The 23392-nt window shown below is 33.1% G+C and overlaps 3 protein-coding genes across 5 annotated transcripts; 1 reads left to right on the forward strand and 2 right to left on the reverse strand.

Moving 5' to 3' along the window:
• Window positions 1-6: 6 nt before the first annotated feature.
• On the reverse strand, window positions 7-3852 carry LOC106447694 (amino acid transporter AVT1C-like). Its single transcript, XM_013889680.3, has 13 exons — window positions 3692-3852; window positions 3320-3523; window positions 2889-3205; window positions 2364-2578; window positions 2145-2168; window positions 1389-1569; window positions 1074-1293; window positions 799-934; window positions 705-724; window positions 465-610; window positions 343-386; window positions 202-264; window positions 7-121 (listed from the first exon to the last, which is right to left on the reverse strand). The coding sequence occupies exons 2-13, from the start codon at window positions 3505-3507 to the stop codon at window positions 23-25; spliced, it is 1653 nt and encodes a 550-aa protein (XP_013745134.1). The 5' UTR covers window positions 3508-3523; window positions 3692-3852; the 3' UTR covers window positions 7-22.
• Window positions 3853-7161: 3309 nt separating this feature from the next.
• LOC106450369 lies at window positions 7162-8592 on the forward strand. The gene is made up of 2 exons (XM_013892020.3): window positions 7162-8043; window positions 8129-8592. Exons 1-2 carry the CDS (start codon window positions 7359-7361, stop codon window positions 8131-8133), a joined length of 690 nt encoding a protein of 229 aa, XP_013747474.1. The 5' UTR covers window positions 7162-7358; the 3' UTR covers window positions 8134-8592.
• On the reverse strand, window positions 8353-11966 carry LOC106437686. Of its 3 annotated transcripts, none has more exons than XM_048778623.1 (3): window positions 11212-11966; window positions 11024-11140; window positions 8353-10946 (listed from the first exon to the last, which is right to left on the reverse strand). In XM_048778623.1, the coding sequence occupies exon 3, from the start codon at window positions 10494-10496 to the stop codon at window positions 9582-9584; it is 915 nt and encodes a 304-aa protein (XP_048634580.1). In that variant the 5' UTR covers window positions 10497-10946; window positions 11024-11140; window positions 11212-11966; the 3' UTR covers window positions 8353-9581. The 3 variants fall into 2 exon arrangements, with proteins under 3 accessions (XP_048634580.1, XP_048634582.1, XP_048634581.1); XM_048778624.1 differs by having other exon boundaries at window positions 11024-11966.
• Window positions 11967-23392: the final 11426 nt, after the last annotated feature.

A 23392-nucleotide genomic window follows, 5' to 3' on the forward strand; every position in this document is an offset into this window, starting at 1 on the left:
AAAAAAAAACGAAAAAGACTGTTCAGCTGCTTAGTTTCTCAATGATCTGAGAGAGAGCTGAATATGAGCCAATGACAGAAGATATTGCTCCTACTACGATGATTAAGACACATAACATCATCTACAAAACAAAATAAAACATCCACAAAACAATGGTGTTATGATAAGCTGGTATAAATACAGAATTGCTAAGAACAGTACCTGTGTCCGGGTAACTTTTCTCCGTACTATGCTCAAGAAGCAAGCCGGTGGAAGTATTAGCGTCTGCAGAAAACAGTATGTATACAAAACTTAAGATTTTCACTTGTAGTCAAACCAGTAGAGAAGGGAAAGATAGCTTACGACAAGCATTGTCAACAATGATCCAATCAATGACATGACAAGACCTGCAAGATGTTGTTTCATTGTCAACTTGATTCCGAAGTATATGAGCATTACAATCAAAATGGTGGAGAGGATCTTACCAAAGAAAGGTATTGCAAGACCAACAAGAAGAGTAGAGAAGACCAATGCGGTTCTAATGGCAATGGCGTACCAATGTGACTTGTTATGCCTTGATGGTATTAGTTCCTCAAGACTCAGTGCTACTGGAGATAAGGTCAAAGCATATGTGCTTTCCTTTTGTTAAGGGGACACAAAAAGATGGTCAGTTTTTTAGACAATAAAATAAAATTATAGCTGAGTAATTTTCTTGAAAAGGATATTTGGTAAATGGATTGACTACCTGTGAAACAGTTAAGATAAAACAGGTTAAGCTCTCATGTGATCATAACCAACATTAGAATAAGTACTACTTACAGTAGTCCACACAGCTATCTTAGTAGCAACCAAATCCTGAGGCAAGTTGAGAGTAAACTGTGATTCTGTTGCTTCTCCAAACATTGTATAACCCATAAAAGCAACACCAGCATACATCAGAGTACAAATAGTAAAGCTGCAAAAACAATTATCAATCATTGTGGTATCATCAAAATGCTTGCATATGTGACAAAAAAAAAATGAATGGTGCTGGACATATGTGTTAGATATGTTGAGGAAGGTTCATAAACTTATTAAAAGTGTAATAAGCTTACCATGTCAAGAGAGCAGAAGGGTATTGATTTGGATTGGCCATAGAAGTATAAATATTGGGGAAAACAGCATGTCCTGAGTAGCAGTAACCGTATAGACCTATAGCTACAGGTAAAGTTGACAAGTTCAGTGTAGTTCCTTTGCTGTGGATTCCAACGTCATCTACCAAACCAATCCAAAACAAACTTAAAACCACTAGCACCGATGCAATCACCCCTCCAGCTGACAAAATATAACCAAAATCATTATGTCAAGAACATTCCTAGACGTGACTATATATATCTCCTAAACTAAAGGATAATGAAACACAATTTCACCTGAGATGTAACTCAGTAGGCTGAGATCTCTGAGCCAAACGGTGGGGAGAACAGCGATTGTGGTTAGCAATGCAAATAGATGACGTGCATCTAACTCAAAACCTCCAATACTTAAACCAGCATTTGGATATAATGAAGACAAATTATCACTCTCCAATATTATATATTCAACACAGCACGCCTGCAATAAAAATACAATAATGTAACATTATATATTCCACACAGAACAGCAAGAGTGTAACCCTGCAGATATTCAAGGTTACATACTCACTTCTACTGAAGTAAAAACTGAGTTTTATGATATCACATTTTACCTTTTACGGTGCAACAAAAAAATTGTGAAAGAATCTATAAGCAGTTACCAGAGCAGAACTAGTTTACTTCTAAACTAAACTGTCAGAAAAAAATACTATTGAACTAATCATTTCACACTAGTACCTTTTGGGACCATTCAATCTAAAATATAAATACTTTTGCTGCTTTAGTGATGTCAAAGCAGCTTTAAGAAGGAACAAATAGAAATCAAAGGGAAAAGTTTCAGGTAGTGCCAAATCTAGAACAAGCTAGTGGGAGAAATCTATTGGGGCCCTGTGCTAACGTGTTTCACAACATGGGGCCATGGATTCTACATACGTAAACACCACTTGGAATCTCTTTGATTATGTATGTTTCTTTACAAAAAAAAAAAAGAGTCATGTGATTTCTATTTATAAAGTATAAATTGTAGTCATTTGCTGGAGGAATGCAAGTACTTACATATAGCTCCAAGTAGAGTACTATCTGCAACACATTAAAAAGAAAAAAATAATATAAAGTGAAAATAATGATACCAAATTCCACTATTAAAGTGTTAAGCTACCTAATAATCTCAACTTAATTAACTCTTCATCACAAAGGAGTATTCTATTGCTAGATTTGATGAAACATGTTAAAAATTCATAGGATATATTAATAAAAAAGGTTTTAGCCACTTACCGAGACAAAGATACGACCAGTGGTACCAAAAGCAGCTTGGCCAATATCAGGATATGTCTCAAGGTCAGACTCACTGTCAAGGCAATAACGCAGGAGGATTCCAGTGTAGAAAGAAAGAAGACCATATATAAACAGTATCCCTAATCCTAACCATCCTCCTTCTTTAGCAGCATAAGGCGTTGAGAGTATCCCAACTCCACATAGAACATTCAATCCTTGTAAGCACATGACCCACATGTTACACAAGATGATGTCATCAGTTTACTAAAGAGAGATTACAATCATGCATGTTCTTTCAACCTAGACGTTTTTGGTCTTAACAGTTTCGTTCATGTGCTTCCATGTGCTATAGGACAATAGAGGTGGCTGGTGTTTTGTACTTTTCTCTCATTTTGAAAAGACAAAGGTCTTAGGCACATATACACATATCAGAGTGTGAAAGAATCTAAACAAAGAGTATCCGAATATATTTCATAATTCAATAACACACAAGCATTAATTATATTTGCTAAAAAAGAAACTCACCATTCATAACAGCTTGTCCATATGAGCTATTGCGTGACATGGGAACTTCATGAGACACTCTCTCGTCCTTTCGCATGGAACTTCTCCTAGAAGGAACAGGAGGGAGCAAGCCATGAGAGCTAAGCCTGTGTTTAGGTGGTGGTGGTGCTTGTTCTTCTGCTTCGAGCAGAGGCTTTGTAACAACAGGTAAAGATTCAGGAGTGTGTCTTCTTATCAGGGAAGAAGACAAGAAAGAGCTTCCGAATCTCGTCATCGAGTTGTTCCCAAGAAAACCGATACTTGGAGACGGTACACTACTGTAAAGATCAATGGATTGCCTACAAAACATTAACAAGAACACACAAAACATCAAAATAAATAATGCATATTAATTAATAACCCTTTTTGTTACAAAATCAACCAAGAATTTGCATGCTAGGATAGAGATAGACCTGTAACTCTGTGGCCAAGCCGTAGTGTATGAGTTAGGCTTATTCTGCGTGTGATGTTCATCATTAGCATCAGAGGAATCAGAATGGCTGTGACCATCTTCTTCTTCTTCTTCTTCTGCGTAATCTTTCCTGTCGTCTTCATCCTCGCTTTCAATGTAAAAGCTCTGATCAGAAGGTACGTGATTCATTTTTTCCTAATGAAATCTGAATGATTCATGCAAGAAAATATATATATAAAAAAAAACGGAAATGAGAAACAATCAACCTCTAGAGTAAACAGTCTATATATGTTCTATGTTCAAACATGATCTCTTTACCTTGTAATAAAAATCATAAACGTGACAATTTATAGTTCTTAGACTTTGGTGTTACCTGAAGATGTTGCCTTGGATCCAAATGATAATGAGCTTCAAGATCAGAAGAGAGTCATGAGAGAGATAACGAGAGAGATGTGGAGGATATAGAGAGGAGAGTGGAAGAGAACGAACAAGGGGGAAGGAGGGAGACAGAGCGGCTTTTTCTCCTCTGTATACCTTTTCAATTTTACAAGTCAGCTTTGAATTATTAACAATAATTTTTTTAAATAAGGTAACTTTTCTTAATTACTATATAATTTTTCAAACTTACATATAATTACTATATTTGGCATGTGTTAATGGTTCGAAATAATGATGTTACTATGGTATCATAACTTGGTTGAGGTTAAGCACCATAATTATATTCTTTTCAACATAATACTAGATTTTGACCTGCGCTTGGAAAGCGCGGGTTTATTGGATTATATTATAATACAAAGTTTTATTATATCAAAAATATATTTTTTTAACAGTTATATAATCTATGAATTAGTTTATTTGAGATTTTATATGTACACTTTTACGTAAAAGTTTCTTTTAGGTATGAGAATTATATCCGGATCAAAATAAAAACGAACCGACCCAAAAATATAGGTTTAGTTTAGGTCCAGAGAAGACAACCTATTGTTTTTTTTTTGGACCCGCAGGTCTTTGTTTGAGTATGGGTCCTACCCTAGACCCGATCATAAATACGTTGTGTTTATTAGATATATTTGGATATTTCGAATATGTTTCCGGTATTATGAATATTTTTCTAAGTTTTTGGTTTACGATTATAGTTTTTGATTTCAGGTAAATTTTCAAATTAAAAAAAAATTGGTTATTTGAATAAAATTTTGGGTATTTTTCAGCTCATTATGTCAGATTTTGGATAAAATTTTGGGTATTTGTTTGGAGTTTCAAGTACATTATTGTACAAAAACATGGTTGATGAAATATTTTTCTTAGAAAATGTATCATAAGGAATAATATTAGGATCTGTTAAAAATATTTAAAATATTGTATGGTTAGAATGATTAATGGTATCACCAAAAAAATAATAAATAGTTATACGTGACTTCAAAAACTTTATATATTAGATTTTTAAAAACTTTTTCCCTTTTAATAGTTTTGATTCATTTTTAAGTGAAAAGAATATAAAAGTATAATATCTAAACCAATAATTTTCAAAATCGTGAATAATCAATATTGATATCATGAAATCGGGTTAGCTTTAATAGAACCAATGAATTTCTACATTTTTGAAGGTAACATGAATATTCAGAAAACTAATTTTTATATATGAGAATATCTATCAAACTATAGACGGTTGAAAGTTTAGTATATGATATGAAATTTTAGTGGGAAAGTTTATATATGATATGATTACTTTATTATAAAGAAAAGATGAAGTTAGAATGTACACATATATGTCGTGTAACTTCTTTTGCTTTAAATCATATATTATATGATAAAAGTGAAAATATAAAACATTAGTTTCAATGCTTTTACGATTAAAAATCAAAATGGTAAATATAGTAATAGTAATAATTAGGATTTAGGAGTGAGATTTGAATAAATAAAGAAATTGAATAAATTATTGTTAGAGAAATATATGGTAACATATTATTAGTATAAATTTAAGGTAAGACCAAAAAATAATGAGTTAAATAAAAGAGTCCAAACAACTTTCATAGGTAGATTTTTTAACACTCATTCCCTTTTAATAGTATTGATTTTAAATTTTTGGCTCGATACCAATTTTTAAATTTATAATTTGATTGTTTTGTCCTTACTTTTTGAGAAGAATATGTCATTATTTTACGCCAAATATAAAAATTATGGCTCATTAGCAGAATCAAAGGGTCGTTTTTTGGCAGTTCAAATTAAAAACTGATTTTGATTCTGTTTATATTTGGTAGGCAACCATATCTTGCTTACTGAGATAATCAATACTATTAAAACAGGAACATGCCCCATTGATATTAGTTGAGTCCAATTTAAAAAAAAGTGATTTTTATATAACTGCATCAAATATAACGGCATCAGTTGATATATTCATAATTATGTAGATAATTGAGTAACTGAATCTAAAATTAATTAAAAAGGACGTAGGAAGCAGTTACGTAGAAGAGTTGATCAATTATATTAGAAATAATCAGAACCCACTTTACTGAATTATCTGACCCACTAAATTATATATATATATATATATATATATATATATCTTCTTTTATCAAATAGTTATTCTGGTCATGGATTATAAATGGTGTATTCTGGAAGTTTTTCTTTAATTTTATTTTACTTTTTAATTTTCAGTTCATAAAATGTTATCGTAAATGTTTTGTAAAGTCTGTACATATTGTTTGTTATATGTACCGCTAAGGAAAAAAAGGTATCGATAAGGAATATTTAAATAAGTTAAAAAATATATCATATATTGCTAATAGGTAATTAAATATAAAATTCTAATTTAATATGGATTAGATCAATTGTATATCCTAATTATAAGAGATATCATATTTATTAGATAGAATAGATATGAAGTATATGTTTTTAATATTTAGTCACAATATGTCTAATAGGTGCAAAACAAAATATAAACAAAATATGTCTAATGGATTAAAGTATATGTTTTTAGCTATTTATTCTTTAATCCTTCGAATAATGTAGTATTTTGTCAAAATCAATAGCATGCTTCAATCTGAAACTAAATATATATGAGCATATTCTAAATACAAAATTGAAGTATTTAACAAAATCATTTAAGATATAGAAAATTTAGTCCAACCAAAATCTAAAAAAGTATATTTTGGGAAGTAAATTTAAGATTATTAAAACTATTTAATTAAATTGATATTATTATAGAAGTATTATTTATAAAAATATATTCTACGAGTTTTAGTTAAAGGGTTTTAAATAGGTTATTCGATTAAAAAATATTTATTAAATGTGATTATAATTAAGGTTAGTGAAAATCATATTTACCCATTTACATATATATAAATATTATTTATAAAAATATATTCTACGAGATTTATTCAACGGAATTTAAATAGGTTATTCGATTAAAAATATTTATTAAATATGATTTTACTTAAAGTTACTGAAGATCATATTAACCCATATATATATATATATATATATATATATATTTAACAGAATATATTAATATTATTTTTTAAAACATTTTTCAAAAAAATTATTCGGTTTTTGGTGTGGATTGAATTTGATATTAGTTTTCAGATATAACACTCTAAGAACCGTTCCAGTATATCAATCATAATCGTGTTTTAATAAAATATATTAAACACAAATATAAATAAAAAAAATAACACAAATATAAAAATTAAATTACTCAAAAAATTTAAAACAAAAAATATACCCGCCCTTCAAAAGGGCGGGTTAGAATCTAGTTTAAATTATTAATGCAATATCTCAGCACTGACTCGGAGTCTCGGATCATGTGTATGTTTTTAAATTTAAAACAAACAAAATACTCAGTTTGAGGGATCTGTTTATCTATTTCCGGAAGGAAAACTAACCAAAAATATGTTATTAAATACATAGGAATTAAAACAAAACTTCTGAAAGGCCCTAGTTTTCTCTCTGGTTCAAGAATCGAGACAACGCCGCTACCGCTGCTTCTTGACGCCGGCAAGGCTAGAGGCCGCCGGCGTCGGGAAATCTGCTACATCTTCCTCATGGTTTCTCTCGCTCCAAGTCAAAGCTCTCGTCTTGTTTCTTGCTTCGCACTTACTCAATCAGTTTCTCTAGATCTGGTGCCGTCGAAACTGGAGCAAACCTTCGTGGTCTCTGCTCAGGTTTTCAAGACCACCGGAGATGCATCCTTCACCGGGGTCTCCCGAAAAAGCTGTACAAGGTCCACCTTTCACCTCCTTCCCTACTCTGAGTTCGCCCTTCACATGTGCTTCAGATCTGAGAGGCCCTCCGTGGGATGTTCCGGATCTGAGCTACGCTCGGATAAAGATCAAAACTCAGCCATAAAGAACACTTCAGGCCACCGCAGTGCATCATCTTTGAATTATAAACGGGGCTCCGTTTCTCTTCTCGGCGGCTGCTCAACCCCCAACATTCCAAATATCATAGCCTTCTCTCCTCCATCTTGCGCCACCGTCCTTCATCCCGACAACGAAGTGCTCCTTAGCTTTGCCACACACACCCTTGTCTACAAGCTCAGACCCGATGTTCTCCGTTCCAGCTCCGCCTCTCATCCCGAATCTAGGGTTCCTCCAGCCAGGCTGGTTGTTAATGGGCCGAATTTCAATTGTTTGTGGGCCTGGCCCAGTACCACTAAAGAAGGAAGCGGCCCTTTGCTTAGTCAGTCAATACCCACTGCATATCACAACGAGAGTCAACTAACCACGGGTTTGATTATTTTGACTAGTTTAAAGAATTCTGAGGGGTTCCTTGGGATCTATATTATGCACTTATTGTTATATCACTCTTATAGGATGAATTGTTCGGTGGATTCACTGACTTTGTTACCGGTACTATCATCCTCTTCTACAAAGGAGAGAATCCTATATATTACCATGCCTCTTTTCTGTGAAAGGAGATGATTCCTCGGGTTTAATACCGAGAGTTTGCTTCAACTTACTCACCGGTTTGCCACCTTGTGTAGCGGTCTGTACGGGGCCAGAAGGTGCAATCGAGACTATTTCGGTTTCTCTCGTTGGTGAGGGTTGGCTTTCAACGTCACAACATAAGGTGACTAAATCTCAGCTGTCGGACCTTGTCTTACATGCTTCCTCGACGCATTCAAGCTTTGTCTTGAATTCGCTGTCATCTTCTGATGAAGAATTATCATGTTTAATCTTAATTGCTGTTGTAGCTTATGTTTATTTTCCAAGAGGATGTCTAATTCCCTCTTGTTATTGTAGTTCTTCGAGTTGATTTAATGAAAAAAGTTTGTGTTCAAAAAAAAAAAAAAAAAACATAGGAATTAGAATGAGATCTTTTCTTGTTATGGTCATGAAAAAGAAGTAAGATTTAGCATGAGAGTAATATTTTTGGTATAGTTGATAATTTGACGTTGAATCATAATTAACTGTACGTATAGTATTCAAAGAAAACATCTATAAGTCGCAAGAACAGAATCACATCATGTGCAAGATCAATAACTCAGGAGCATGTGCACATTTGATCTCCTTCGTTGATTCTCCGCTTCCATCGACATATACCTCAATTTCCACATGGTTTGCTGTTGTTGTTTTTTTGTCTCACAAACATTTTGCATAGAGGGATACGATACATTGATCATTGATTCAGTTCAGTGTACTGTGTCTTCTAGGGGTGATTTTGTTCGGGACATAGATTGCCACTAAGCACAACATTTATGTGTCTATCAGTCTATGGTGCGAAGGTGTGTGGACCAATACTTTTCACAAAATTGTATCGACCGATCAATAATCTAGAGGGGTCGTCAGCACCTCACAATACCAAAACAGAGTATAAGAAACAGGGGAGCTCACAGGAAACCCTCCCTAGATGAAGACGGAGGCGAATCGATGATTGATCTCTGAGTCGATAACGAATTGGGTCTCTCCTGATGTGTTCCTTCCTCCTCTCATTTGATTCAAAAAGCGATCTTTTTTTTCTCCTCTTGAGCTCTCACGCTACTAAAGGTGCAGACCACGCTACTAAAGGTGCAGACCAAAAGAATTGGTCTTGAGGAAGAAGAAGACAATAAGAGCAACTCCAATGGTGTTACCCACCATTGGAGTCCTTAGGATTATAATAGTAGTTTTTTTTGCTTTTTGAATAGTTAAGGATTTGAGTCTAAAATGTATGTCCAATGGTGTTACTCAATATGAGGTCCTTAAGAATTTTAAATTATTAAATTTTTAAAAAGTTTTAATTTTAAATTTTTTTTTATTCAATGTTTAAAAGCAAACATACAATAATTATACATCTTCATTATCACCAAACTTGTTCCAAATATTTTCGATTAAATCATTTTTCAATGCTTGGTGTGTACGCCTATCTCGAACATGATTCCGTAGACCAAGCATATTACCGAAATGGGTAGGCATGTTGTTAATATGCTCAACATGTGAACTTCTGCTCGATTCTCCTTCTTCAAATTCAGATGTATCGTACAGAGTGTATCCACCCCGTTCATTTTCGACAATCATATTATGCAGTATGATACATGCTCGCATAATATTCCCTATTTTTCCCTTGTCCAACGACAGCGCCGGGTTTTTCACTATCGCAAATCGAGCTTGCAATACACCAAAAGCACGCTCCACATCTTTTCGGGTAGCTTCTTGAACTTTAGCAAATAACTCTGCTTTAGGACCTTGAGGGAGTGTGATAGATTGGATAAATGTTGACCATTTTGGATATATACCGTCCGTGAGGTAGTACGCCAAATCATATTGGTGTCCGTTGACCATGTACGTTACCCTTGGAGCTCGACCTTCATAAATGTCATCAAATACAGGTGATCGATCAAGGACGTTAATATCGTTTAAGGTACCTGGAGAACCGACCACATCATTGATCCTAGCCCACCTTTGCTTGCATTGCCCAAGTTCTCGAGGGATAGTCCCAACGAGAAGAGGACTAGCGTTGTAATACTCTACAATTCTCCTCCAGAAGGCTCCGGCTTTTTGTTCATTACTCACTATTGGGTCTTTGCTGGTGTTGAGCCACGCACCTATGAGGATTACATCCTCCTTCGTTGTCCACTTTCTCCTCTCTTTGACACCAGGCTCATCATTACTTTGACCGGGAATAGGAAAGGGTTGTGATGAGCCAAGGTCAATTGACCCTTGGCTCGCTAATAGGTTAACATAACCATTGTAGTTTGCCATTTACAAATAAGTCTGTGTTTCTCTAGTAGAAACACAGAGGATTAAATAAGGGATTCTCCACTAAGAGCATTGAAGCGTAGTGGGAATGTGTCCTATCAAAACAGCTCACGACCTTTAAGTCTAAAAAGAAGCAGTTAAGGCACAATTTAATGATCGTTTGGTGGGAATTTAAACTACAAAGTTAACCTTATTTCCAAACTACAACGTTATCCTAGTTTGGTTTGGTACTACAAGGAGACACACAACACTATCCTAGTTTGGTTTCAAACTACAACACACACCACTATCCTAGTTTGGTTTCAAACTACAAGGAAACACACCAGACGATCCTAGTTACACACACATGTACCAACTAATTTTTTTAACTGTTGATTAAAAGGGTTCAAAGCACTAACCTCAGCGGACTCTCTCGAGCTCACACACACGCTCAAGAAGCATCTTAACCTGAACCTGAAGAGACATCAGAGACAGAACAATATGTTAGACAGATTGTAAAAATTAGTGGCAACGTTAAGTAAGAAACTAACCTTAAGCGCCTCGCACTCGCGCAGGAGCTTCTCCTGCTCGAGAAACTTTAGTTTGAGCCTCTCAATCTCTTGTTGCACACCCATTACCCATGGCTGCCTAAAATGCAGCCCGTCGTTCTGCCAAAACATTAAATTCGTAAGCAAACAGCAAAACAATTTGGAGTATAAACAGACAGTACATTTCGAACCTGGTAGTCTGTGCAGATGAAGTATCTTTTCCCCGGGAGGTAATCATACGTATCATCTTCGTCGACGAACTCCTTTGTGATAGATCCACAGGGGCACAGCTTCGGAATTCCCTGTTGGGCTTCTGAAACGAAATGAAGCATGTTGTAGTACGCTTTGTGTGCTTTCATGTCTCGCAGTTCGTCCTCCATTTAGAGCTGACAAGAAAAAAAAAAAAGAACCGAATCACCAAAAGCCCCAAATTATAAAACCCTAAATCGATTTATAAAACCCAACATCGAATGACTGCTTAATCACGGACCCTTAAATCCTCCGAAATAACCAAGAACTACATCGAAAAGAGTCGATTGGCAAACCCCGACAGGAACCCTAATTCTAATTTTATCCCCAATCGCTAATGAAACCCGAAATCTATTCAAACCCATGAATCGAATCGATAAAAACAAGAGAAATCTACATGCATGTACTCCATAAGAAAGAATAGTGAGTATTAGCGGTCGGATTTGGCCGGATTTACCTGAAACCAAGCAGATCGCCGATGTCGGTTTTGTCGTCGCCTTTAGAGAAGGAGAGGTTTTTTTTTCTTTACGACCCGCGTAAATGATTCATTCCCGTCCCCCTACGAAACGCAACGTTTCACCCAACCAATCAGATGATGCCAGGTCATTTAGGATCAAAGACAAAAAATCCTTACCTAAGGATTCTTTCTTAGCGTAAGCCCATTTAATATTAGTATTTTCTTATGTATTAGCGCTAAGGATTGTGTTAAATCCCGCGTTGCTCATGCTCTAAGGTTCTCTATGTTTTGTGTCCACGTCATCGTTCACACGTGCACGTATGGATGGATAGTAATTGTTTGTCTGATTCAACAAACAATTACTATCCTCTAATTTCTATACGGTTAACAATATTGTCCTTTTGTTTTTAAATCTATATTATTAAAATAGAAGTACCCATTAAAAAATACCTCTAATTTTTCTAACTTATTTACACTTTCATGTTATTAAGAATTAATTAAACTATTTATTTTAATGTTTGTCTTTTTCAGTTAAATTAATAAGTTTTCCTTAATCAAATTTAAACTTAACTAGATTTTGACCCGCGCTTGGAAAGCGCGTAATTGTTGGATTATATTATAATACAAAGTTTTATTATATCGAAAAACATAATTTTTAACAGCTATATAATCTATAAATTAGTTTATTTGAAATTTTATGTGTACACTTTTACGTAAGTTTCTTTTCGACATGAGAATTATATCCGGATCAATACAACAAACCAAACGACCCAAAATTATAGGTTTAGTTCAGGTCCAAAGAAGATAACCTATTGGGTTTTTTTAACCCGCAGGTCTTTGTTTAAGTCCGGGTCCTACCCTAGATCTGATCATAAATATGTGTTTATTAGGTATATTTAGATATTTCGAATATGTTTCCGGTATTATGGATATTGTTTTTAAGTTTTTGGTTTACGATTAGAGTTTTGATTTCAGGTAAATTTTTCAAATTAAAAAAAAATTGGGTATTTGGATAAAATTTTGGGTATTTTCAGTTCATCGTGTCAGATTTTGAATAAGATTTAAAATTTTTAGGTATTTGAATTTTTTGGTATTTGTTTGGAGTTTCAAATATTTTTCGTGTTTCAGATATTTTTCAGATTTTTCATATATTTCAAATTCTTTTAGGATCTTAAATACTCGAACAGATGTGGACCCATTACGTCCATATCAGGTCCAACAATTTTTTGATATAGATTTTTAACGTTATTGTACAAAAACATGGTTGATGAAATTTTTTTCTGTGTAAAAGTATCATAAGAAATAATATTAAGATCTGTTAAAAATATTTAAAATATTGTATGTTTAGAATGTTTAATGTATTATCAGAAAAATAATAAATAGTTATACATAACTCCAACAACTTTTTTATATTAGATTATTTAAAACTCTTTCCTTTTTAATAGTATTGATTTGTTTAAAGTGAAAAGTATATAAGAGTATAATATCTAAACAAATAATTTTCAAAATCTTGAATAATCAATACTGATATCGTGAAGTCAGGTTAGCTTTAATAGAACCAATGAATTTCTTCATTTTTGTGAAGGTAACATGAATATTCAGAAAAATCATTTTTAAATATGAAAATATTATTAAACTATAGACGGTTGAAAGTTTAGTATATGATATGACATTTTAGTGGAAAAATTTATATATGATATGATTACTTTATTATAAACGAAAGAGGAAGTTAGAATGTACACATATATGTCTTGTAATTTATCATGCTTTAAATCATATATTATATGATAATATAAAACATTAGTTTCAATGGTTTTACGATTAAAAATCAAAATGATAAATATAGTAATAGTAATGATTAGGATTTAGGAGTGAGATTTAAATAAATAAAAGAATTGACTAAATTATTGTTAGAGAAATATATGGTAACATATTGTTAGTATAAATTTAAGATAAGACCAAAAAAATAATGAGTTAAATGAAAGGGTCCAAACAACTTTTATAAGTAGATTTTTTTAGACTCCTTCCCTTTTAATAGTATTGATGTCATTATATGAACCTACATATTTTAATGCTTGTCTTTCTTAGTTAAATTAATAAATTTTTCTTAATCAAATTTAAACTTAATGTCATTAAATGAAACCTAAAAATACATCATATTTAACGTAGCTTATTACGGATAAGTACGGTCCAATAATGAACTTAAATTTTATTTTTACGAAAACGTGAATCAGTTGACGTATGTAATATTTAAAATATATTAACTACAATATAACAAATGCATATAACAAATGCATATACTTTAGTTTGAAATGATCATCTCAAGTTTTATATAGTCAACTTACATTATGCATTGATCGATGTACAATATTCAAACCACCTATAGTTTTCGTTTTCCTTATAGGATGTATCAACCAACCAATCATCTTATTGATTTTTTAAGCTTTATAAAAAAAACAAATCAATAAATACAAACTCAAAATTCAATATCTTCTATTAATCAAAACATAATATCTTCAATGTTGTATTTTTAATGTACTTATTAAATATAGAAACTGTAACCATAATTACACTAATTATAAGAATAGATTTGATTACAACCAATTGATCTATTACTTCGGTAATTGATTTGCTTGAAGAAGAGGAAACAATAAATTTAAAATTTGTAAGAATATAAAGATATAGAGATTCCAACCAATTGCCTATATTTGCGTATGATTTTCGCATAATAAGCTTCAAATTGAACATTGAAAAAATTAGAGAGATTTTTTTAATCTTTTACTGACACAGAACTTAAACAAAATGAAGAGTTAAATATAATTTTTTTGTTACACTTCCCGAAAAAAAACGGTTACAACATGAGCTTTCATAATATGGCCTTTTAACATATTAATGTTATGGATATTTAATAATTATCTTGACAAAAAACAGAGACTACAAATAATTTATTATTAATATAATTATGAAATTATTTACAATTTGATGACTAATTCATCGCCTATTTTTATATGTTAAATTTTTCATATAAGTTTAAAAATTATTGTATTTTTTTAAACATGTATAACTAATTTATAATCTTTTATGCCATACTAAGTCATAATATAATATTTCTTCATATTTTACATTAATAATCATTGTTTTTATATATCGTCTACAATTTTCTAATTACGTCTGTTTGTTCTATTTTTTATATGATATCAAATATTAGTCATAAATAGATAGTTTAAGATGCCAAAAAATTATTTACTTGATGAATATAATACATCAAATATTACAAATACATCATTTAGTTAAATAAATAACCAAAAACCGAAAATTCATATCCGTTTAACTAAAAGGGTTAGACTGGTGGGTCAGGGTCTAGTGTAACTTATAACCCCCGTATAATTAATTAAAGGGGTTAGACTGGTGGGTCTACGTTTGCATCAATCATTTGAAAGTGGGCCAAATGGCAACCATTCTCTCTCTCTCTCTCTTTGCTCTACCATCTCACTAGAAACCTCTTAGAACTGAAAATCATTTTCGGTGACCGGTGGTTTTATCGCCGCCGGTTACCAATCTCTTTTTGTTTTTTTTTTTGATGTAAAATAGTTACTCGATCTATAGATCGACTTGTTTGCTTCGCTTTGGCGAATTTACATTTCTCTTTTCACGTTTGGTGAGCTTTTGAGGTGTTAATCCCAATCAAATCGGAACTGATCATCACTCTTATGTTTTTTTCCGATGTAGATTGAGTATATATAAATATCCCCCCTTTCACAACTAATATTAATCCCGTTTACTTTTGAGCTGGGTTCTCTCTTTCTGTGGTTAGCTCAGATCCCTTTTCTACGGGTGTAAAGCTCACTCTTTTAAAGCTATTCCTTAGCATATGAGTGATGTATCCCGTATGAAAGGAATGATTGAAATGTTGGTTTATCTTGATCGTTGTATGAGGGATTTAGTATAGTTGGCATCTTTTTTTGATTGAAGATAGTCCAATAAAAAATCTACTCTAGTTCGATCAAGTTTTCCCTGTGGTCAAATAACCAGAGATTGTTGGAGTCTCAACTTGGAGCGACGGTTATGGTGGAAGGGTAAGCTTAGAAAGTACAATTCATGGCAACAATCGACGTGTTTGAACAAGAGAAAGAAAGCTCCGCCGGTGAGAAGACGTCGGAATACATCGGAAACATGAAGTATGCCGGAGAAACTGGAACTTTCAAGCAGAGCCGTGCTTACAGCCTATTAAAAAAGGCATTCGCCTAGGCAGGGCCCCCAAATTTTGTAAGAGAGCACTATTCGCCTCGGGCCACTATATAGATTTATCTCGCAACAAAAAATGAGCGGATAACATAATTAACCGTACATTGGATGATTCAAATTTTATCATTGCGCTAGCCGTAATCTGAAAGCCGATCCGGACCTAACGAGTTAACATAAATTCAGAAAACATGCAGAGATTAATCGAGAATTAATTTTAACTATTTTTTAATTTTCAGATAAATATATATTATCACTATATATACGGGTAAAATGTCAAAGATTATCTGTGGTCTAGTGGAATTCCTGGATTATTATTTAAAATATGTCTCAGGTTCGAGCGCAGAAATATTCAGTTTTGGTCTTTTTTTTCTTTTACTTTTTCTTCATTAATGACAAAATCATAATTAGTTTATCTTCTTTTTTTAAGGTTCCTGTGATATGTCAATGGCCGCAACACAATTTTTTAACGTAATCTATTGATTTTTTTACCGCTTTCTTATTATTTATGCAGGCATATATATCACGTAACAGTCAATTTCCAATAACAAAAACTGAATAATTTCGACGAATCCGGTTTTTTCACCGAGTATCATAGAATCGTCACGATGGATCACCGCCGAATGTAGCACTACCGTTTAATCAGCCGTCTCGGCCGCGTTTTCAAACATGCATTTTATAGACAAATGGACACTAGAATATTAAATGAGACGTGTTAATAAAAAAAGTAATATGAAAATAACTATTCAAATATGTCGTTAAATTTTGAAAGTAAAAACATATGTCAAATACATCATAAAATTAAATTGCAATTTAAAAAAATATAAAATTGAATCATCAAAATTGGCAGTGGTTTTACTCATCTTTAACATTTTATGAAAAACCTCAAAAAGAAGAAAAACACATTAAGTTAAACACAAAAAAAAATTTAAATAGTCATGTCGACCAAAAGAAATGAACAGTGCCTCATGGGCTAATAAAAGATCAAAGGGGTCAAAATAAAGTTGAAGCATGAGCTAGCTAGGGTCATAAAAAAGAATTGCACCTACTCTTGTCTTTAATCTCGAGATGAATGTTTTATATTCTACTGAAGTGGTCTGACTATTTGACAGACTCACCATCTCCTACGCTTATATCTATTGGCTTAGGCTATTCAATACAGGTTACATGCTGGTATAAACAACATAGTTAAAGAAAATTAAACGCAACGTATGTATTAAATTAAAACATTTTTTTTTACTTCGAATGCTAGGTCATAGTATCATTTTAGGTTCATAATATATATAGGATTTTTATCCTAAGAACAAGCGTGTGGCACGCGGCTAGTCTATGCGTCTGCCATGACGCCATGAGTAATTAGCATAGAACAACACAGAGGCAGCCGCCGAACAATAATAAAAAAATTCTTTCGTTTGTAGATACAATTATTAGAGTATGATTATCCCTAGCATCCCTAATGGAACTCTTCACTTTTTTAATAATAAATGTGTGTTAAGAAGTTTAGTTAAGAAATACTTTGATTTTGTACTCCAATGGGAATTCTTATTTAGAGGTTCTTAGGAAAAAAAACATTGCTCAAACATGTATATGCTTCATGAAGATTGGATACAAGCATGTAGATGTTTATAGATATGCAATACACAGAGAGCAATTGGCCTGCAATTTGAAACCTGACTCAGAACAATAGTGTTTTTTTGTTGTTATACCACAAAGACTTCAACCTTTACAGCCTATTTACAAGAAAATCTATACAAGAGGGGAATGGAGAGAAGTAGAAACAACAAACAAGGAAATGGAACAGATATAAACTTACAATCATGTAGAAAGGAGATGCAGCCAAGGCAAGAGGAATGGCAACGGAGGTGACCTTGTCCATTGGTCCTTTCAAGTAAGTGTGCCTCTGGATGCTCTGGAACAACCTCTGCTTCTCTCTTGGCCTAAATGGTGGGCACCAAATTCATCTTTCCCTGAAATTGTAACAACCAAACAATTAAATACATGCGTACATTATAGAGGAAGTTGCCATTATCAAATATTCTTTCATCAAACTTCAGATTTAAAAATTAAAATGTCAACTAACACAGGTGGATTGCAGTTGATTGAGAGAGAAGAACCCCAAAGAGGTTTCAGCTCCATCAACACAGAGCTAACTGTAGCACTCGTCTTTGTTCTATGAAGTATCAATGTCTTCTTCCCATTCTCAACCTGCACAACCAGAGAGATGAGCAACCTCTGCGATTTCAGAGATTGGGGCGAGTGGGAATAGAAATTGAGACAGCACACAGACGTGTTTGATATCTTCTCAATTTGCATTGTTTTAACCATTCATTTTTGCACATGTTGATCATTTAGGATAGCATTTAGATATGTTTAGGTTGCATTGCATTACATATTTCCTTATCAGGTGATGGAGATTTTACATGGTGACTTTGGAGTATCTAGAGATGATTTGGAGGCAAAATTGGTGATTCTCGGAGAAGAGACGCAGAGGTCAACTGTCCCAGCGGCCTTGTGACGTCCCAGCGGCCTTTAGCCCCTCAAAAAGCCGCTGCAAGCGTTGAGAAACGGAGACCAAGTGTGGGAGCGGCCTAACGCAGCGGTTAACCGAAGCCGCTATGAAAATACCTCATCCCCAGTAGCGTTCGTACTTGTCGCAGCGGTGTACTGAAGCCGCTGGAGACGCACGAGAGATGAAGACTCAAGAAATGGAGACCAAGTGCGGGAGCGGCCTGACGCAGCGGTGTGACGAGACCGCTGGGAAAATACCCCGTTCCCTGCCGCGTTCGTACTTATCGCAGCGGTGTGATGACGAAGCAAGGAAGCCGCTGCGAGTGTCCCAGCGGCTAGGCGGAGCGGTTTCACGTGGCCGCTGCGAGTCAAGAAAGTCAACATTTTCCGTGTTTGACCAGATAATTACCAATTTGTGTTTTGGTTAACCCATGTTTGTTGGGTTAAACCAGGTTCGACTTTAAGCTACTGTAAAGGTCCTTCAGACCTAATTGTAGGATCTTATCTTGTTTTCTATCTAATCACAAAAGAACTTTTAGGTGAAAGATCCTATCTTGATCATTTCTCTCTTGTGATTGCTTGATTATCTTGATCACTAATCATGATTAGCACCAAATCATCTTTGATTCTTGGGCTCATCATGGAAAGTAGTGAGTAGTCATCTTTGGATTCATGGGTTAGGGAGATTAAGGGTGATTAATCTAGATCTAAGGTGTTTAGGTATAGATCCATCTTATTCCTTGCTAGTAGAGGGCTTTTAATGCAACTTTAGAGTTGGCCTCTCTAAAGTTGAGCTCTAGGCATTTCATACCCGGAAGGTGTTTGATGAAATGCCTGAACCAACTATCCTAAGCTTTTAACATCCTTTACCAAAGGGATTTGTTGTTAAAGGTGTTAAGATGGCTAGTAGACTTGAGATTAATGATTACTTAGATAACATTCAACCAAAGGGATTTGATGCTTGAGTTATCTAGGTAAATGAGCATTCATCTAGGGATAGAGTTTGCTTAGGATTGTGTCTAGGCCTAAGGTAGATATAGATTGGTTCAAAGTTGACACCTTTAGGTTGAATCTTGATCACCCAAGATCAATTCCCATAGCCCATGAGTTCTCCCTTCTTATAAGAAAGAAAGCTTTGTCCTTTATTGCATTTTAGGTAGTAATCTAGTTTAAAAACATCTCAAAAACTGGTAGCACTTATATTAAGCATGGTCTTGCATTCCCTTTGCTTTAAAATCACTTAGAACTGGTTTAACATCCTTTATACTACAACATTTGATTAGGAGCCTTGAAACTCCTATCATCAAATTGGCGCCGTTGCCAGGCGTGACAGGCGTGAGAGGCGCAGGTACCGTTTATCTTTTAAAGATCTTATTAATTACTTGACCAAAAAAAAAAGATCTTATTAATTACAAAATGACTTTGATTAGTTGTAAGAGAAAAGAGACTTTTAGAGAATTGAATTAATGAAAAATAGTACTACAATACAAACATGAAGGGGCTTCATTAGTTAACTCAAGTTGTTTGTCGTGATCAGTGATATATTCAACTACTATTATATCTACTAGAAATTTTTTCTGCGCTTCACGCGGATTGTGTCTTATAAATTTATTTTATTTATAATATTATTTTTCGGTTTTTTCTTTTACATTAACTTCTTGTTTTTCCAATGTTAGTTTTTCTTAATTTACATTTATATGTTTATAATTTTTCACCTTGTTGTAGATGGAGAATTATATTTTTTATTGATGATTTTTTGTATGTGACATAAAAATTTTGAAATTTTAAAATAATGTTATATATAGTACGATTAACACATTAAAGAAGAGAAACATATTCACGCACATTTTACACAGATTTTATAAGCATAATTTTAAACATTATATATGTTTATATTATAAGTTTGAAACATGTAAATGCTTTCTAAAGCTCAATACTTGTTCTGAGTTTACATAACTTATCAAAAGTTTTATCTCTTTTTAAATTCAAATCACAAAAAAATATATCAAAAAGTCAGTATAGATGGGTTTTTTGGGCTTTTAAATCAATACTGAAAAATTACATGAATCATATAACAATATTTTTATAAACAACTGGATAAAATTTGACCGAGCCAAAGATTTTCACATAATATGTTTTTTCTTCTTCAAATTGCGAAGAGCCTATAGGCACAAGAAAAAAAAATCATAATTTTTGTTTTCACTTATATAACATTTTTTCTCCTTTACACACGGAGTTTATTACACTGCTATAAGCAATATGTAGAACTCTATTCATATAAGATTCACATCTACACTATATTTCTCTATGATTCAAATCTTACAAATTTAATATATGTGCAGATGTCCATGTGAAAAAGCACGCACGCCATCTATCATTCAACCTATTACTTTTTTCAAAGTAAACACTATAATCCTCGTTTGGTTAGCTCCACAAACTAATCTCTTTGGATCAGCTTACTAAAAAATATGGATACTAATGTCAGAAAAGAATATAAACACTATCAACAACAAATATTAGCACAAGACTATTTGGTTCAAGGAACATATTCCACGTAATGCGTTTATATCATGGCTGGCTTTGCGGAGAAGACTGCCAACCAAGGATCGCTTGAGGTGTTGGGGGTTAAATGTCTCAGGAACGTGCGTCCTTTGTAATCTGGAAATAGAGACTCACCATCATCTCTTCTTTGAGTGCTCCTTCTCTCGCTTGATATGGGAGCCTTTTGCTGCTGAAGTTTGGATTTCTCCTCCGGCAGATCTACACTCTATTGCAGCCTGGATCAATCAACCTTGCGTCAACGCAGATGCGCATGCTACTCCAGTCATCAAGCTCTACTTTCAGTCAACCATCTACCTGCTGTGGAAAGAGCGTAATGCTCGTGTGTTCACAGCTGTCTCCTCACCTTCATCAGTCATCCTTGCCTCTCTCGACTGTATGATGATGTGTGACCGTCTCCTCTCTTACCCGGCAAGTTCTTCTTTCTCCTCTTCTCTACTTTTTTTTTATCTTTCTTGTATAAGACCTCCTTAATGCTTTTTTAACTTGAGTTGTTGTTGGTTGTTTTTGTTTCCTTGCTGTAATAAGTTGTTTAAAATCAACAGTGTAACCTTTCAGAAAATGATAATCTTAACATCTTACCAAAAAAAAAAAAAACAAATATTGACTTATTTATGTGAATATATATTTTATTTTAAATCATTATAGTGGACGAAGAAAGCACCATAATTTGTACAGCAAATTTTCTTAGATTCACCTCATCATACTCACTATTTTACCATTTTAATTACATAATTTTACATGAGCTTCTTCACCCTCTCCGGTTATTTTCTCTTTATTTATAGCTATAATATAAAGTTATGAACTAATATATATTATAAATTAATAATTTATTTACTCTTAAAGTCTAATGATTTAAAATAGAACATAATTCAATATAGATATATGATTCTATTAATAAATTAGCAGTTACAAATTTAAAATTTCTAGAAATATCAAAAGTCGTGTGTTAGGTAATTATTTTCCAAATGACATCTATTTCTAATTCTTTTTGGATGAGAATATTTTTGGGCTGCGAGATTTTTCTTTACTTGGCCCACCGGCAAATATTTTTGCAGCCTATTATATATTTTTCTTTGGTTTTATAGCGTTCGGACTGGTCAGAGTGGGATATTCAGTGATGTTACGTGATATAAATCAAGGAACATGGGCAATAGTTTTTTCCAAATGACATGGCAGTTTGATAGGTGAGGATTATTTTGCTCATGTGGCATCTCTAGAAAAGCTATAATTTAGCTTTTTTTTATATAGTATGATGAGATCATCTCCAACAACTCAGTAATCATTTTTTTATTTGTTCATGACTGTATTTTCCACTCTATTTTGCATTAAATTTTACGGTAGGTTTAGAGATGTTCTAATTAATTAATTAATTTATATTACATCTGAGAAATAGGAAATGCATATTAAAACAGAAATCTAGTTATTAAATACTAGGAGAAAGAACCCCTAGGAAAAGTTTAGCCTGCAGCGGCTGTGACTATTCCAAGCATACATCCAACCACGTGTGAGACTGTATGACACAATCACATTACAATGTATTATGTATATAGCCTGAACTTTTTTCTTTTTGTAAAGAAAATTTTCTCTTCTTAATATAACAGCGTATATATGTATCAATAAGCATATATATGTCATATATAGAAGTGCAAAGAAAATAAAAACGAGCAATTATACTCTTTCTACTCTCAAAATATACTTTATATAGACTTGTAGAAAAATCATACCACTTCATTGAACATCTATCCATCTTAATGAATCTTGGGTGGTAAAGTAATTATGAAAACCATACAAGTTGTATGACAACAAATTCTATGTGCACTGTAATCGACAAGGCCATGCGAAATCGAATCTCATCACTCAAGTACAAGCCCGGCCACAAATATGCAGGTCTCTTACAACAGTGGTTTTTTCACACATTTTAGTTTTGGCACCCTTTTTTAGTCTTTTTCTTTACCGATCATAGCCTAAGACTATCTCCAATAGTACACAAAAAAATTACTTTATATTTTATTCTAAAATAGAATAATTCTATTATAAAATTAAATTTGCTCAAATATTCACTTTATAATAGAGTTAATTTATAATAAAATTACTCTATAATATAGTGAAATATAGAGTAATATTGTTTTTTACTCTAAATATAGAGTGAAAAAACAATATTACTCTATAGTTCACTCTATTATATAATAAATTTATTATAGAGTGAACTATTAGAAAAAATTCAACTCTATAATAAATGTACTATATTTTTGTGTAAATTATAGAAATTTTTTTTGTTTTCCATTGGAAATGCTCTAATAGAGTAAAATAGTCACACCATTCTTTCTATAAATGTTAATTTTCTGTAGGAATGA

Source organism: Brassica napus, chromosome A4 (assembly GCF_020379485.1).
Source record: "Brassica napus cultivar Da-Ae chromosome A4, Da-Ae, whole genome shotgun sequence".
Lineage (NCBI taxonomy): Eukaryota > Viridiplantae > Streptophyta > Magnoliopsida > Brassicales > Brassicaceae > Brassica > Brassica napus.

Excerpts from the sequence above, each read along its gene's own strand:
- LOC106447694 (XM_013889680.3), bottom strand. The coding sequence starts at position 3,507 with ATGAATCACGTACCTTCTGATCAGAGCTTTTACATTGAAAGCGAGGAT. Across the intron at positions 2,579-2,888 it reads TGGACAAGCTGTTATGAATG|GATTGAATGTTCTATGTGGA; the intron begins GTGAGTTTCTTT and ends TGTGCTTACAAG. Across the intron at positions 611-704 it reads GTAGTCAATCCATTTACCAA|ATATGCTTTGACCTTATCTC; the intron begins ATATCCTTTTCA and ends AAAGGAAAGCAC.
- LOC106450369 (XM_013892020.3), top strand. The coding sequence starts at position 7,359 with ATGGTTTCTCTCGCTCCAAGTCAAAGCTCTCGTCTTGTTTCTTGCTTC.
- LOC106437686 (XM_048778623.1), bottom strand. The coding sequence starts at position 10,496 with ATGGCAAACTACAATGGTTATGTTAACCTATTAGCGAGCCAAGGGTCA.